Source organism: Phyllobates terribilis, unplaced genomic scaffold (genome assembly GCF_046119375.1).
Source record: "Phyllobates terribilis strain yellow unplaced genomic scaffold, ASM4611937v1 Scaffold_5__5_contigs__length_657084704, whole genome shotgun sequence".
NCBI classification, from domain to species: Eukaryota; Metazoa; Chordata; class Amphibia; order Anura; family Dendrobatidae; genus Phyllobates; species Phyllobates terribilis.
The window spans coordinates 441069420-441085418 of NW_027362765.1; the positions used below are offsets into that span (position 1 = coordinate 441069420).

Here is a 15999-nt window from a genome sequence, read left to right on the forward strand (position 1 = left end):
GGCCTCGCATAGTCCTCCATACAGAATAATGGACCTCACATAGTCCTCCATACAGTACAGTGGGCCCCACACAGTCCTCCATACAGTATAATGGGCCCACATAGTCCTCCGTACAGTATAATGGGCCCCACATAGTCCTCCATACAGAATAATGGGCCTCACATAGTCCTCCATACAGTATAATGGGCCCCACAAAGTCCTCTATAGAGTATAATGGGCCCCACATAGTCCTCCATACAGAATAAGGGGCCCCACATAGTCCTCCATACAGAATAACGGGCCCCACATAGTCCTCCATACAGTATAATAGGCCCCACATAGGCCTACATACAGAATAATGGGCCTCGCATAGTCCTCCATACAGAATAATGGACCTCACATAGTCCTCCATACAGTATAATGGGCCCCACATAGTCCTCCATACAGAAAAATTGGACCTCACATAGTCCTCCATACTGTATAATGAGCATCTCAAAGTCTTCCATACAGAATAATGGGCCCCACATAGTCCTCCATACAGAATAACGGGCCCCACATAGTCCTCCATACAGTATAATGGGCCCCACATAGACCTCCATACAGAATAATGGGCCCCACATAGTCCTCCATCTGCTATATAATTGTCTTATCCCGTCTGTCTGTCTGTCTGTTTGTCTGTCCTGGAAATCCCGCGTCGCTCATTGGTCCGGCAGCGGCCAATCAGCGCCTCGGGATTTCTGAAAAAAGATGGCGGCCGTTAGCGGCTCATCTGGCGGACGGAGGTCAGCTGACCTCCATGCGGCTAACATCGGAAGATCAGCGGCTTAGCCCGCTGATCTCCCGACAGCAAGTGTGAACGGACGACCGGGGAGCGGCGCCGCCGGCCGGGATGCTAATGCTGCGAGCAGCCGCTCATCTCCCGGCTTCTCGCAGCAGAAGTAGCCGCACAGGCAACGCTGCTCCCCGCTAATACGGAGCCGCACAAGCAGCGCCGCTCCCGGGCTCACACTAATACGATGCTGATTGGTCGCGGTGGCCGGCCGCGACCAATCAGCGAGATGGGCGGCAAATTTAAACGCTGCTCTGCTGATTAATTGCGGCCGGCCACTGCGACCAATGAGCGAGATGGGCGGCAAATTTAAACGCCGCTCTGCTGATTGGTCGCGGTGGCCGACCGACCGCGACCAATCAGCGAGATGGGCGGCAAATTTAAATGCCGCTCTGCTGATTAATCGCGGCCGGCCACCGCGACCAATCTGCGAGATGGGCGGCAAATTTAAACGCCGCTCTGCTGATTGGTCGCGGCCAGCCACCGCGACCAATCAGCGATATCGGCGGCAAATTTAAACACCGCTCTGCTGATTGGTCGCGGTCGCCGGCCACGACCAATCAGCGATATAGGCTGCAAATTTAAACGCCGTTCTGCTGATTGGTCGCGGTGGCCGGCCGCGACCAATCAGCGAGATGGCCGGCAAATTTAAACGCCGCTCTGCTCATTGGTCGCGGTGGCCGGCCGCGACCAATCAGCGAAATGGGCGGCACATTTAAACGCCGCTCTGCTGATTGGTCGCGGCCGGCCACCGCGACCAATCAGCGAGATGGGCGGCAAATCTAAACGCCGCTCTGCTGATTGGTCGCGGCGGCCGCGACCAATCAGCGATATAGGCTGCAAATTTAAACGCCACTCTGCTGATTGGTCGCGGCCGCCGGCCGACCGCGACCAATCAGCGAGATTGGCGCCAAATGTAAACACCGCTGTGCTGATTGGTCGCGGCCGCCAGCCGCGACCAATCAGCGAGATTGGCGCCAAACTTAAACAACGCTCTGCTGATTGGTCGCGGCCGCCGGCGACCGCTACCAATCAGTGATTTTGGCGCCAAATTTAAACACCGCTCTGCTCATTGGTCCCGGCCGCCGGCCAGCCGAGACCAATCAGCGAGATTGCCGCCAAATTTAAACAACGCTCTGCTGATTGGTCGATTTTATCGCCAAATTTAAACAAGCTCTCCGGTCCTCACTAACACAGTTCGCTGATTGGTCGCGGCCGCCACCCGTGACCAATCACCGATATTGCCGCCAAATTTAAACACCGTTTTGCTGATTAGTCGCGGTTGCCGGCCGCGACCAATCAGCGATTTTGGCGCCAAATTTAAACAACGTTCTCCTGATTGCGCCCGGTCGGCCGCATACATATTCTAGAATACCCGAAGCGTTAGAATCGGGCCACCATCTAGTATACTATATAATTGTCTTATCCCGTCTGTCTGTCGGTCTGTCTGTCTATCTGTCTGTCTGTCTTTCTGTCTGTCTGTCCTGGAAATCCCACATCGCTCATTGGTCCGGCAGCGGCCAATCAGCGCCGTGGGATTTCTGAAAAAAGATGACGGCCGTTAGCGACTCATCTGGCGGACGGAGGTCAGTGGCGATGCAGCAGGGAGATGAGCGGCGCTAGCAGCACAACTACCCTGACCGGCACCGCTGTCCTCCATGCCGCTAACGTCGGAAGATCAGCGGCTTGGCCCGCTGATCTCCCGACAGCAAGTGTGAACGGAGGACCGGGGAGCTCCGCCGGTCAGGATTCTTCTGCTGCGAGCAGCCGCTCATCTCCCGGCTTCTTGCAGCAGAAGGAGCCACACAGGCAGCGACGCTCCCCGGTCCTCGCTAATACGGAGCCGCACAAGCAGCGCCGCTCCCGGGCCCACACTAATGCGACGCTGATTGGTCGCGGTGGCCGGCCGCGACCAATCAGCGAGATGAGCGGCAAATTTAAACGCCACTCTGCTGATTGGTCGCGGTAGCCGGCCGACCGCGACCAATCAGCGAGATGGGCGGCAAATTTAAACGCCGCTCTGCTGATTGGTCGCGGTAGCCAGCCGCGACCAATCAGCGAGATGGGTGGCAAATTTAAACGCCGCTCTGCTGATTGGTCGCGGCCGGCCACCGCGACCAATCAGCTAGATGGCCGGCAAATTTAAACGCCGCTCTGCTGATTGGTCGCGGTAGCCGGCCGACAGTGACCAATCAGCGAGATGGGCGGCAAATTTAAACTCCGCTCTGCTGATTGGTCGCGGTGGCCGGCCGACCGCGACCAATCAGCGAGATGGGCGGCAAATTCAAACGCAGCTCTGCTGATTGGTCGCGGTGGCCGGCCGCGACCAATCAGCGAGATGGGCGGCAAATTTAAACGCCGCTCTGCTGATTGGACGCGGTGGCCGGCCGATACCAATCAGCGAGATGGGCGGCAAATTTAAACGCCGCTGTGCTGATTGGTCACGATGGCCGACCGCGACCAATCAGCGAGATGGCCGGCAAATTTAAACGCCACTGTGCTGATTGGTCGCGGTGGCTGGCCGCGACCAATCAGCGAGATGGGCGGCAAATTTAAACGCCGCTCTGCTGATTGGTCGCGGTGGCCGGCTACCGCGACCAATCAGCGAGATGGGCGGCAAATTTAAATGCTGCTCTGCTGATTGGTCGCGGCCGGCTACCGCGACCAATCAGCGAGATGGGCGGCAAATTTAAACGCCGCTCTGCTGATTGGTCGCGGTGGCCGGCCGACCGCGACCAATCAGCGAGATGGGCGGCAAATTCAAACGCCGCTCTGCTGATTGGTCGCGGTGGCCGGCCGCGACCAATCAGCGAGATGGGCGGCAAATTTAAACGCCGCTGTGCTGATTGGCCACCGCGACCAATCAGCGAGATGGGCGGCAAATTTAAACGCCACTGTGCTGATTGGTCGCGGTGGCTGGCCGTGACCAATCAGCGAGATGGGCGGCAAATTTAAACGCCGCTCTGCTGATTGGTCGCGGTGGCCGGCTACCGCGACCAATCAGCGAGATGGGCGGCAAATTTAAATGCTGCTCTGCTGATTGGTCGCGGCCGGCTACCGCGACCAATCAGCGAGATGGGCGGCAAATTTAAACGCCGCTCTGCTGATTGGTCGCGGCCGGCTACAGCGACCAATCAGCGAGATGGGCGGCAAATTTAAATGCCGCTCTGCTGATTGGTCGCAGCCGGCCACCGCGACCAATCAGCGAGATGGCCGGCAAATTTAAACACCGCTCTGCTGATTGGTCGCGGTGGCCGGCTGCGACCAATCAGCGAGATGGGCGGCAAATTTAAACGCCGCTCTGCTGATTAATCGCGGCCGGCCACCGCGACCAATCAGCGAGATGGGCGGCAAATTTAAACGCCGCTCTTCTAATTGGTCGCAGCCGGCCACCGCGACCAATCAGCGATATAAGCGGCAAATTTAAACGCCGCTCTGCTGATTGGTCGCGGTCGCCGGCCGCGACCAATCAGCGATATAGGCGGCAAATTTAAACGCTGCTCTGCTGATTGGTCGCCGTAGCCGGCCGCGACCAATCAGCGAGATGGCCGGCAAATTTAAATGCCGCTCTGCTCATTGGTCGCGGTGGCCGGCCGCGACCAATCAGCGAGATGGGCGGCACATTTAAACGCCGCTCTGTTGATTGGTCGCGGTGGCCGGCCGCGACCAATCAGCGAGATGGGCGGCAAATGTAAAAAAGCCGCTCTGCTGATTGGTCGCGGTGGCGCCAAACTTAAACAACGCTCTGCTGATTGGTCGCGGCCACCGGCGACCGCTACCAATCAGCGATTTTGGCGCCAAATTTGAACACCGCTCTGCTCATTGGTCCCTGCCGCCGGCCGGCCGAGACCAATCAGCGAGATTGCCGCCAAATTTAAACAACGCTTTGCTGATTGGTCGATTTTATCGCCATATTTAAACAAGCTCTCCGGTCCTCACTAACACAGTTCGCCGATTGGTCGCGGCCGCCACCCGGGACCAATCACCGATATTGCCGCCGAATTTAAACACCATTTTGCTGATTAGTCGCGGTTGCCGGCCGCGACCAATCAGCGATTTTGGCGCCAAATTTAAACAACGTTCTGCTGATTGCGCCCGGTCGGCCGCATACATATTCTAGAATACCCGATGCGTTAGAATCGGGCCACCATCTAGCACAGTATAATGGGCCCTACATATTTCTACATACAGTATAATAAGCCCCTCAAAGTCTTCCATACAGTATAATGGGCCCCACATAGGCCTCCATACAGAATAATGGGCCCCACATAGTCCTCCATACAGAAAAATTGGACTTCACATAGTCCTCCATACAGTATAATGAGCCCCTCAAAGTCTTCCATACAGAATAATGGGCCCCACATAGTCCTCTATACAGAATAATAGGCCGCACATAGGCCTCCATACAGAATAATGGGCCTCGCATAGTCCTCCTTACAGAATAATGGACCTCACATAGTCCTCCATACAGTATAATGGGCCCCACATAGTCCTCCATACAGAAAAATTGGACCTCACATAGTCCTCCATACAGTATAATGAGCCCCTCAAAGTCTTCCATACAGAATAATGAGCCCCACATAGTCCTCAATACAGAATAACGGGCCCCACATAGTCCTCCATACAGTATAATGGGCCCCACATAGACGTCCATACAGAATAATGGGCCCCACATACTCCTCCATACAGTATAATGGGCCCTACATAGTCCTACATACAGTATAATAATCCCCTCAAAGTCTTCCATACAGTATAATAGGCCCCACACAGGCCTACATACAGAATAATGTGCCTCGCATAGTCCTCCATACAAAATAATGGACCTCACATAGTCCTCCATACAGTATAATGGGCCCCACATAGTCCTCCATACAGAAAAATTGGACCTCACATAGTCCTCTATACAGTATAATGAGCCCCTCAAAGTCTTCCATACAGAATAATGGGCCCCCACATAGTCCTCCATACAGAATAACGGGCCCACATAGTCCTCCATACAGTATAATGAGCCCCACATAGACCAACATACAGAATAATGGGCCCCACATAGTCCTCCATACAGTATAATGGGCCCCACATAGTCCTCCATAAAGTATAAGGAGCTTCTCAAAGTCCTCCATACAGAATAATGAGCCCAACATAGTCCTCCATACAGTATAATGGGTCCCACATAGTCCTCTATACAGTATAATGGACCCCACATAGTCCTCTATACAGAATAACGGGCACCACATAGTCCTTCGTAGAGTATAATAGGCCCCACATAGGCCTCCATATAGAATAATGGGCCTTGCATAGTCCTCCATACAGAATAATGGACCTCACATAGTCCTCCATACAGTATAATGGGCCCACATAGTCCTCCGTACAGTAAAATGGGCCCAAAATAGCCCTCCATACAGTATAATGTGCCCCACATAGCCCTCCATACAGTATAATGCGCCCCACATAGTCCTCCATACAGAATAATGTGTCCCATATAGCCCTCCATACAGGATAATGGGTCCCACATAGTCCTCCATACAGAATAACGGGCCCCACATAGTCCTCTATGCAGTATAATGGGCCCCACATAGTCCTCCATACAGAATAATTGGCCCCACATAGTCCTCCATACAGAATAACGGGCCCCACATAGTCCTCTATGCAGTATAATGGGCCCCACATAGTCCTCCATACAGGATAATGGGTCCCACATAGTCCTCCATACAGAATAACGGGCCCCACATAGTCCTCTATGCAGTATAATGGGCCCCACATAGTCCTCCATACAGAATAATTGGCCCCACATAGTCCTCCATACAGAATAACGGGCCCCACATAGTCCTCCATACTGTATAATAGGCCTCCATACAGAATAATGGGCCTCGCATAGTCCTCCATACAGAATAATGGACCTCACATAGTCCTCCATACAGTATAATGGGCCCCACATAGTCCTCCATACAGAAAAATTGGACCTCACATAGTCCTCCATACAGTATAGTGAGCCTCTCAAAGTATTCCATGCAGAATAATGGGCCCCACATAGTCCTCCATACTGAATAACGGGCTCCACATAGTCCACCATACAGTATAATGGGCCCCACATAGACCTCCATACAGAATAATGGGCCCCACATATTCCTCCATACAGTATAATGGGCCCTACATAGTCCTCCATACAGTATAATAAGCCCCTCAAAGTCTTCCATACAGTATAATTGGCCCCACATAGGCCTCCATACCGAATAATGGGCCTCGCATAGTCCTCCATACAGAATAATGGACCTCACATAGTCCTCCATACAGTATAATGGGCCCTACATAGTTCTCAATACAGTATAATAAGCCCCTCAAAGTCTTCCATACAGTATAATGGGCCCCACATAGGCCTCCATACAGAATAATGGGCCTCGCATAGTCCTTCATACAGAATAATGGACCTCACATAGTCCTCCATACAGTATAATGGGCCCCACATAGTCCTCCATACAGAAAAATTGGACCTCACATAGTCCTCCATACAGTATAATGAGCCCCTCAAAGTCTTCCATACAGAATAACGGGCCCCACATAGTCCTCCATACAGTATAATGGGCCCCACATAGGCCTCCATACAGAATAATGGGCCTCGCATAGTCCTTCATACAGAATAATGGACCTCACATAGTCCTCCATACAGTATAATGGGCCCCACATAGTCCTCCATACAGAAAAATTGAACCTCACATAGTCCTCCATACAGTACAATGAGCCCCTCAAAGTCTTCCATACAGAATAACGGGCCCCACATAGACCTCCATACAGTATAATGGGCCCCACATAGACCTCCACACAGAATAATGGGCCCCACATAGTCCTCCATACAGTATAATGGGCCCTACATAGTCCTCCATACAGTATAATGAGCCTCTCAAAGTCCTCCATACAGAATAATGAGCCCCACATAGTCCTCCATACAGTATAATGGGCCCCACATAGTCCTCTATACAGTATAATGGGCCCCACATATTCCACCATACAGAATAACGGGCCCCACATAGTTCTCCATACAGTATAATAGGCCCCACATATGCCTCAATACAGAATAATGGGCCTCGCATAGTCCTCCATACAGAATAATGGACCTCACATAGTCCTCCATACAGTATAATGGGCCCACATAGTCCTCCGTACAGTATAATGGGCCCCACATAGTCCTCCATACAGAATAATGGGCCTCACATAGTCCTCCATACAGTATAATGCGCCCCACATAGTCCTCCACACAGTATAATGGGCCCCACATAGTCCCCTATACAGTATAATGGGCCCCACATAGTCCTCCATACAGAATAACAGGCCGCACATAGTCCTCCATACAGTATAATAGGCCCCACATAGGCCTACATACAGAATAATGGGCCTCGCATAGTCCTCCATACAGAATAATGGACCTCACATAGTCCTCCATACAGTATAATGAGCCCCACATAGTCCTCCATACAGAAAAATTGGACCTCGCATAGTCCTCCACACAGTATAATGAGCCCCTCAAAGTCTTCCATACAGAATAACGGGCCCCACATAGTCCTCCATACAGTATAATGTGCCCTACATAGTCTTCCATACAGTATAATAAACCCCTCAAAGTCTTCCATACAGTATAATGGGCCCTACATAGTCCTCCATACAGTATAATAAGCCCCTCAAAGTCTTCCATACAGTATAATGGGCCCCACATAGGCCTCCATACAGAATAATGGGCCTCGCATAGTCCTCCTTACAGAAAAATTGGACCTCACATGGTCCTCCATACAGTATAATGAGCCCCTCAAAGTCCTCCATATAGGATAATGGCCCCACATAGTCCTCCATACAGAATAATGAGCCCCACATAGTCCTCCATACAGTATAATGGGCCCCACATAGTCCTACATACAAAATAATGGGCCCCACATAGTCCTCCATACAGTATAATGGGCCCCACATAGTCCTCAATACAGTATAATGGGTCCCACATAACCCTCCATACAGAATAATAAACTCCACATAGTCCTCCATACAATATAATGCGCCCCACATAATCCTCCATACAGAATAATAAACTCCACATAGTCCTCCATACAGTATAATGGCCCCATATAGTCCTCCATACAGAATAATGGGCCCCACATAGTCCCCCGGGCCAGAGTTTGACATGTATGGGCTAGAGGGTCTCCACTACCCTTCGATTCAAAATATTATTTTGTTATTGTTTCAGTGCTCCAATACACTGTGGACTGAACTAGGGAATAAAAGTTGCCAGGACAAGTTAATATTTATGGTTAGCCAATAATGATATAACAGTTACGGAAGAGGACGCCAATGTTAAGTTCTTTAACCTGACTCCTCCACTAATCTTGATTTGACCCTAAGCTTTCCAATAGCCAAAAAAAAGTTATTTTTTATGAAATTGGCAAAAAATGTTTGCTCTTAAAAAGCCAGCCTTAATTATATCCAACAAGCAAACAGAATGGGATAAGATTTTTCTGTTTAGTCTAACTATAACCTTTTCCGGGAATTTGTGCATAGTAAATATTATTTGCTCTGTGCTATAGAAGAAAACTATAACTGTACTTTAATTCATTCCTATGGCACCAAGTTTGTAAATTTGTATCTTTACTCCGGCTCTTCATCAGATTTCGTATAGCATTACAAATGAAAACCAAACAGCTTTACCCATAAAGAATTACCATCACAATCCCTTTAATCAGTGACAACATTTTGCCAACATGAATGTTTTTAATTTGAGCTTGTCAACATGAATAAAACCCTAGAGCCACAAATCACATAAAAAATGACTAATTAGCTTTACTCCAAATTGCTTTTTATTTTAGTTTACAAAAATTTCCTGTAATTTTCTGGAATTCTCCATATCTATATGTCGGTATCACTCAATGTCACTGTAAAGATGGAAAACAGAGGGCAAGGTACCATTCCAAAATGAAAAGCTGGTAATCTGTGTATTACTCTGGACAGATTCCGTCATGTAGCTAGATGACTCGTGAGGCATTTTGCTGAGTAAAGGAGGGTACTTACACCATTAGCAAGGGTTATTAGTAATGTTTTAATACAAGAGAGGGTATATGCTATTTTTTTGCAATTGCAGAGTAGTCTGCTAAATGGGAATTGAACTATAATTACATGTATGCAAGTCAGCATATACAGGTTTGCATTACATTGTAAGCAGGGGTGGATTAAGAGTAGCAAGGGCCCCGGGCAGTTTAGAAGGCGCGGGCCCCCTCCCCCCCCCCCCCCCCGCCACACACACACCTGATGTATCACATGTCACATGATCCCCTGTGATAGATCATGTGATAGTTCACGGGAAATTTGGCACAATATTAATTATAATAATTTTTTTTAGGCTGCGTGCCCACTATGCGTTTTTTAAGCAATTCCGCTGCAGAAACGCTTAAAAAACGCTTGGTAGAAGGTCTGCCATGTTCCCCAATGATTATCTGCATGTGCTGCGCAAATTTCCGCTGCGGCTTATCATTGCGGAAAAATCCGCAGCATTACCAATTATTTTGCGGAAGCTCGGCGTTTTCGCCGCCATTGACTTGCATTGGAACGCATGTAATCCGCATCACTGGATCTGTACATGCGGATTCCATGCGTTCCAATGTTCGGATGCTACCCGGGTGTGGAGGACAGGAGACTCTCCTCCGGACCCGGGTACCATAGAACCTGTAAAAAAAGAATGAAATAAAAAAAAAATATTATACTTACCTTCTGATGGCCCCCGGTGTCTTTATCCGATGCGTCCTGGCTTGCCGGCAGCTCACGATGGTCTGAAAAGGACCTGCCGTGATGTAATTTAGTCATGTGATGGGTCACGCGACCGCTGACGTTGGCAGGCCATCAGAAGGTAAGTATATATTTATTTTTTTACAATTCTTTTACGGTCACACTATATAAATCCATGCCGGTTGCAAGTTGTCAAGCACTTTCCAAGTGATGCTAAAATCGCTTGGAAAAGCGCTTGATAACCCGCATGTGGAAATGCATGTGAAGAACGCTTCACATCCGCATGTCCCTGGCAGCAAAAACGCATGTAAAATCCGCTTGCGTTTTTTCTGCCAGGGAGATGCAGAAACGCTCAAAAAAAATCCGCATCGTGGGCACATAGCCTTACATTAATTGTATGACTCAATAATGAGCACACGTAGCCATCTAAACCCGGCGGGAGGCCGCACGGCGCCATCTATACACAGCGGGAGGCCGCACGTAGCCATCTACACACAGCACGAGGCCGCACGTAGCCATCTACACACAGCAGGAGGCCGCACGTAGCCATCTACACACAGCAGGAGGCCGCACGTAGCCATCTGCACACAGCGGGAGGCCGCACTTAGCCATCTACACACAGCGGGAGGCCGCACGTAGCCATCTACACACAGCGGGAGGCCGCACGTAGCCATCTACACACAGCGGGAGGCCGCACGTAGCCATCTACACACAGCGGGAAGCCGCACGTAGCCATCTACACACAGCGGGAGGCCGCACGTAGCCATCTACACACAGCGGGAGGCCGCACGTAGCCATCTACACACAGCGGGAGGCCGCACGTAGCCATCTACACACAGCGGGAGGCCGCACGTAGCCATCTACACACAGCGGGAGGCTGCACGTAGCCATCTACACACAGCGGGAGGCCGCACGTAGCCATCTATACACAGCGGGAGGCCACACGTAGCCATCTATACACAGCGGGAGGTCGCACGTAGCCATCTATACACAGCGTGAGGCCGAACGTAGCCATCTATACACAGCGGGAGGCCACATGTAGCCATCTATACACAGCGGGAGGCCGCATGTAGCCATCTATACACAGCGGGAGGCCGCACATAGCCATCTATACACAGCGGGAGGCTGCACATAGCCATCTATACACAGCGTGAGGCCGAACGTAGCCATCTATACACAGCGGGAGGCCGCACGTAGCCATCTATACACAGCAGGAGGCCGCACGTAGCCATCTATACACAGCGGAAGGCTGCACGTAGCCATCTATACACAGCGGGAGGCCGCACGTAGCCATCTATATACAGCGGGAGGCCGCACGGCGCCATCTATATACAGCGGGAGGCCGCACGTAGCCATCTATACACAGCGGGAGGCCGCACATAGCCATCTGTACACAGCGGGAGGCCGTACGGCGCCATCTATACACAGCGGGAGGCCGCACGGCGCCATCTATACACAGCGGGAGGCCGCACATAGCCATCTATACACAGCGGGAGGCCGCACGTAGCCATCTATACACAACGGGAGGCCGCACGTAGCCATCTATATACAGCGGGAGGCCGCACGTAGCCATCTATATACAGCGGGAGGCCGCACGTAGCCATCTATACACAGCGGGAGGCCGCACGTAGCCATCTATACACAGCGGGAGGCCACACGGCGCCATCTATACACAGCAGGGGGCCGCACGCAGTCACGCACACACAAACATATACAGACATATACAGTACAGACCAAAAGTTTGGACACACCTTCTCATTTAAAGATTTTTCTGTATTTTTATGACTATGAAAATTGTACATTCACACTGAAGACATCAAAACTATGAATTAACACATGTGGAGTTATATACTTAACAAAAAAGTGTGAAACAACTGAAAATATGTCTTATAGTCTAGGTTCTTCAAAGTAGCCACCTTTTGCTTTGATGACTGCTTTGCACACTCTTGGCATTCTCTTGATGAGCTTCAAGAGGTAGTCACCGGAAATGGTCTTCCAACAATCTTGAAGGTGTTCCCAGAGATGCTTAGCACTTGTTGGCCCTTTTGCCTTCACTCTGCGGTACAGCTCACCCCAAACCATCTCGATTGGGTTCAGGTCTGGTGGAGGCCAGGTCATCTGGCGTAGCACCCCATCACTCTCCTTCTTGGTCAGATAGCCCTTTCACAGCCTGGAGGTGTGTTTGGCGTCAATGTCCTGTTGAAAAATAAATGATGGTCCAACTAAACGCAAACCGGATGGAATAGCATGCTGCTGCAAGATGCTGTGGTAGCCATTCTGGTTCAGTATGCCTTCAATTTTGAATAAATCCCCAACAGTGTCACCAGCAAAGCACCCCCACACCATCACACCTCCTCATCCATGCTTCACGGTGGAAACCAGGCATGTAGAGTCCATCCGTTCACCTTTTCTGCATCGCACAAAGACATGGTGGTTGGAACCAAAGATCTCAAATTTGGACTCATCAGACCAAAGCACAGATTTCCACTTGTCTAATGTCCTTGTGTTCTTTAGCCCAAACAAGTCTCTTCTGCTTGTTGCCTGTCCTTAGCAGTGGTTTCCTAGCAGCTATTTTACCATGAAGGCCTGCTGCACAAAGTCTCCTCTTAACAGTTGTTGAAGAGATGTGTCTGCTGCTAGAACTCTGTGCGATTCTGAGGCTGGTGACTCAGATAAACTTATCCTCAGAAGTAGAGGTGACTCTTGGTCTTCCTTTCCTGGGGCAGTCCTCATGTGAGCCAGTTTCTTTGTAGCGCTTGATGGTTTTTGCAACTGCACTTGGGGACATTTTCAAAGTTTTCCCAATTTTTCGGACTGACTGACCTTCATTTCTTAAAGTAATGATGGCCACTTGTTTTTCTTTACTTAGCTGCTTTTTTCTTGCCATAATACAAATTCTAACAGTCTATTCAGTAGGACTATCAGCTGTGTATCCACCAGACTTCTGCACAACACAACTAATGGTACCAACCCCATTTATAAGGCAAGAAATCCCACTTATTAAACCTGACAGGGCACATCTGTGAAGTGAAAACCATTTCCGGAGACTACCTCTTGAAGCTCATCAAGATAATGCCAAGAGTGTGCAAAGCAGTCATGAAAGCAAAAGGTGCCTACTTTGAAGAACCTAGAATATAAGACATATTTTCAGTTGTTTCACACCTTTTTGTTAAGTATATAATTCCACATGTGTTAATTCATAGTTTTGATGCCTTCAGTGTGAATGTACAATTTTCATAGTCATGAAAATACAAAAAAATCTTTAAATGAGAAGGTGTGTCCAAACTTTTGGTCTGTACTGTACATACACGCATAAACACATTTGTAACACAAAAATACATATAAACAGACATCACACAATGATATCTGCCTGCACACACACACACACACTCACTCAATCACACATACACACACTCTCTCTCACACACACACACTCACAGACACACACAGACACACACAGACTCACCATCCCCCGGCTCAGCTCCAGTTCTGCTCCTCTCCGGTGGTAAGTAGCAGTGCAGGGCGCGCACTGCGTGACGTCACAGCTAGCAGACACGGCCACGCACAGGGCCGTGTCTCCTAGCAGTGACGCGGCTGGGCCAGCACAGGGAAGTTAACTGCTGCAGTGCTGGCCCGGCCGGAGAAGAAGCAGCGTCTGTGCGCTGCTGCTGGGGGAGCGGTCCGGGGGCCCACCCGCCACTGTCTGCCAGTATGTGCCGTGGCGCCGCACATATAATGAGGGCAATCTGGCCATAGACACCCCGGAGCCCCGGGCCCCCTAGAGGCCCGAGGCCCCGGGCGGTAGCCCGGATTGCCCTCATTATAATCCGCCTATGATTGTAAGGTACAAACGGACCTTCATCAACCTCGATATTTAGCCCTTGTAGCCCACTCAGTAGGTGGGGGCAGGCATGAGGGCAGTTTCTCAAAAATTGTATGGAAGTGCAAAATTTCTTCCCCTTCCCATTCCCACTTCCGCTGCACAGGAGCACAGTGAGTGCCCGAAATGGAAAAGCTTTCACTATAATGAAATGAACTTTGTCATCTCTGTCACTGCCTATGAAGAGCAAAGCAGTCAATTGCAAACTCATCTTGGATGTTGCGCTCTGTATAGTTAGTGAATGAGATGACAAAGGTCACACTGTACTTTCCTATAGTTCCCATGTCTCCTCCCACTTAGAATTTTGTGAGAGGATTGACAAAAACCTGCAGCTGCCAGAGGAGCTGTACCAAATTTAATAAAGTGTCCTCTCTAAAAAAAAATCAAAAAACGAATGTTTTAATAAACATATGTAAAGTGTTTACATACTTTTTCTAATCCTAACAAGGGCTAAGGTTTAGGACTAGGATTATGGGTAGGGCTACACTTAGGATTAGGTTTAGGGTTAGGAGTAGGGATAGGATTATGTTTAGGGCTAGGGTAATATAGTAATTACAATAAAAAAACACACAAAAATGTAGTGAAAAATGAAAAAATATAACATTGTAAAACTTTTTATTTTTCAAATTGAATGTCGGATTTCAGCAAAAAGCAAAAAAAAAACCTATAGGGTTAAAAGGTAAACTTTAATTACATCAGTATTTTCTTAAAATACAATAGATGTTCTTGGGGAATAAGGGGTTCAATACAGGACTGGTGGAAGGGACTCAGGGAATATTAATCATTTATTTTTTAGGGGCGCAAAATATTTGCCTTGACCCAGTCTCTGCTAACTGACACTACACCACTGTGCCAACTACATAGATTATTGAAGCCAAAAAATAACAATTTCATTCATGTCATATGGCAGCGCGTTGGCTCAGTGGTTAGCACAGCAGCCTTGCAGCACTGGGGTCCTGGGGTCAAATCCCACCAAGGACAACATCGGCAAGGAGTTTGTATGTTCCCCTCGTGTTTCTGTGGGTTTCCTCCGAGTTCTCCGGTTTCCTCCCACACTCCAAAGACATAGTGATAGGGAATGTAGATTGTGAGCCCCAATGGGGACAGTGGTGATAATATCTGTAAATCGCTGTGGAATTAATGGTGCTATATAAAAATAAATAAAATACGAAGTGTATGTTGCTCATTCCATAGGTTCATTGAGACCATTTATGCATTAAAGTCACTTCCTTTACCCTCAATGTCATATATAGTGTTACATATTGAAGTTTCTTGATAATTTGACTCAATAAATTAAGCACATACCTGTACAGAGATATGCGGATCATCTCCTGGGAGAAGCAGCTCTGATCCTTCTTTCTTCCATTCTATAGATGCCATAGGATAAGCAAAGACTTCACAGCCAAATATAGCATCCTTCCCAGTAACGTTCCAGATGTCATATGGTGCGGTAAGGATCAGAGGTGCTGTTGAAAAGAAACGGAATATACTCAAGATTTGGACATTTTTAAGAAAGTCAACTTAAGTTGCTTTTTCTGAACCATTGTTTTCAGAAACA

General features: G+C 49.2%; 1 protein-coding gene across 1 annotated transcript in view; it reads right to left on the bottom strand.

Annotated features, from left to right (window-relative positions):
• KAZALD1 (Kazal type serine peptidase inhibitor domain 1) overlaps window positions 1-15999 on the bottom strand; it is a 95840-nt gene that overhangs the window by 24797 nt on the left and 55044 nt on the right. The window contains exon 3 of the mRNA XM_073685290.1: window positions 15747-15907. Coding sequence (XP_073541391.1) covers window positions 15747-15907 — 161 coding nt within the window. The remainder of the gene's footprint in view (window positions 1-15746; window positions 15908-15999) is intronic.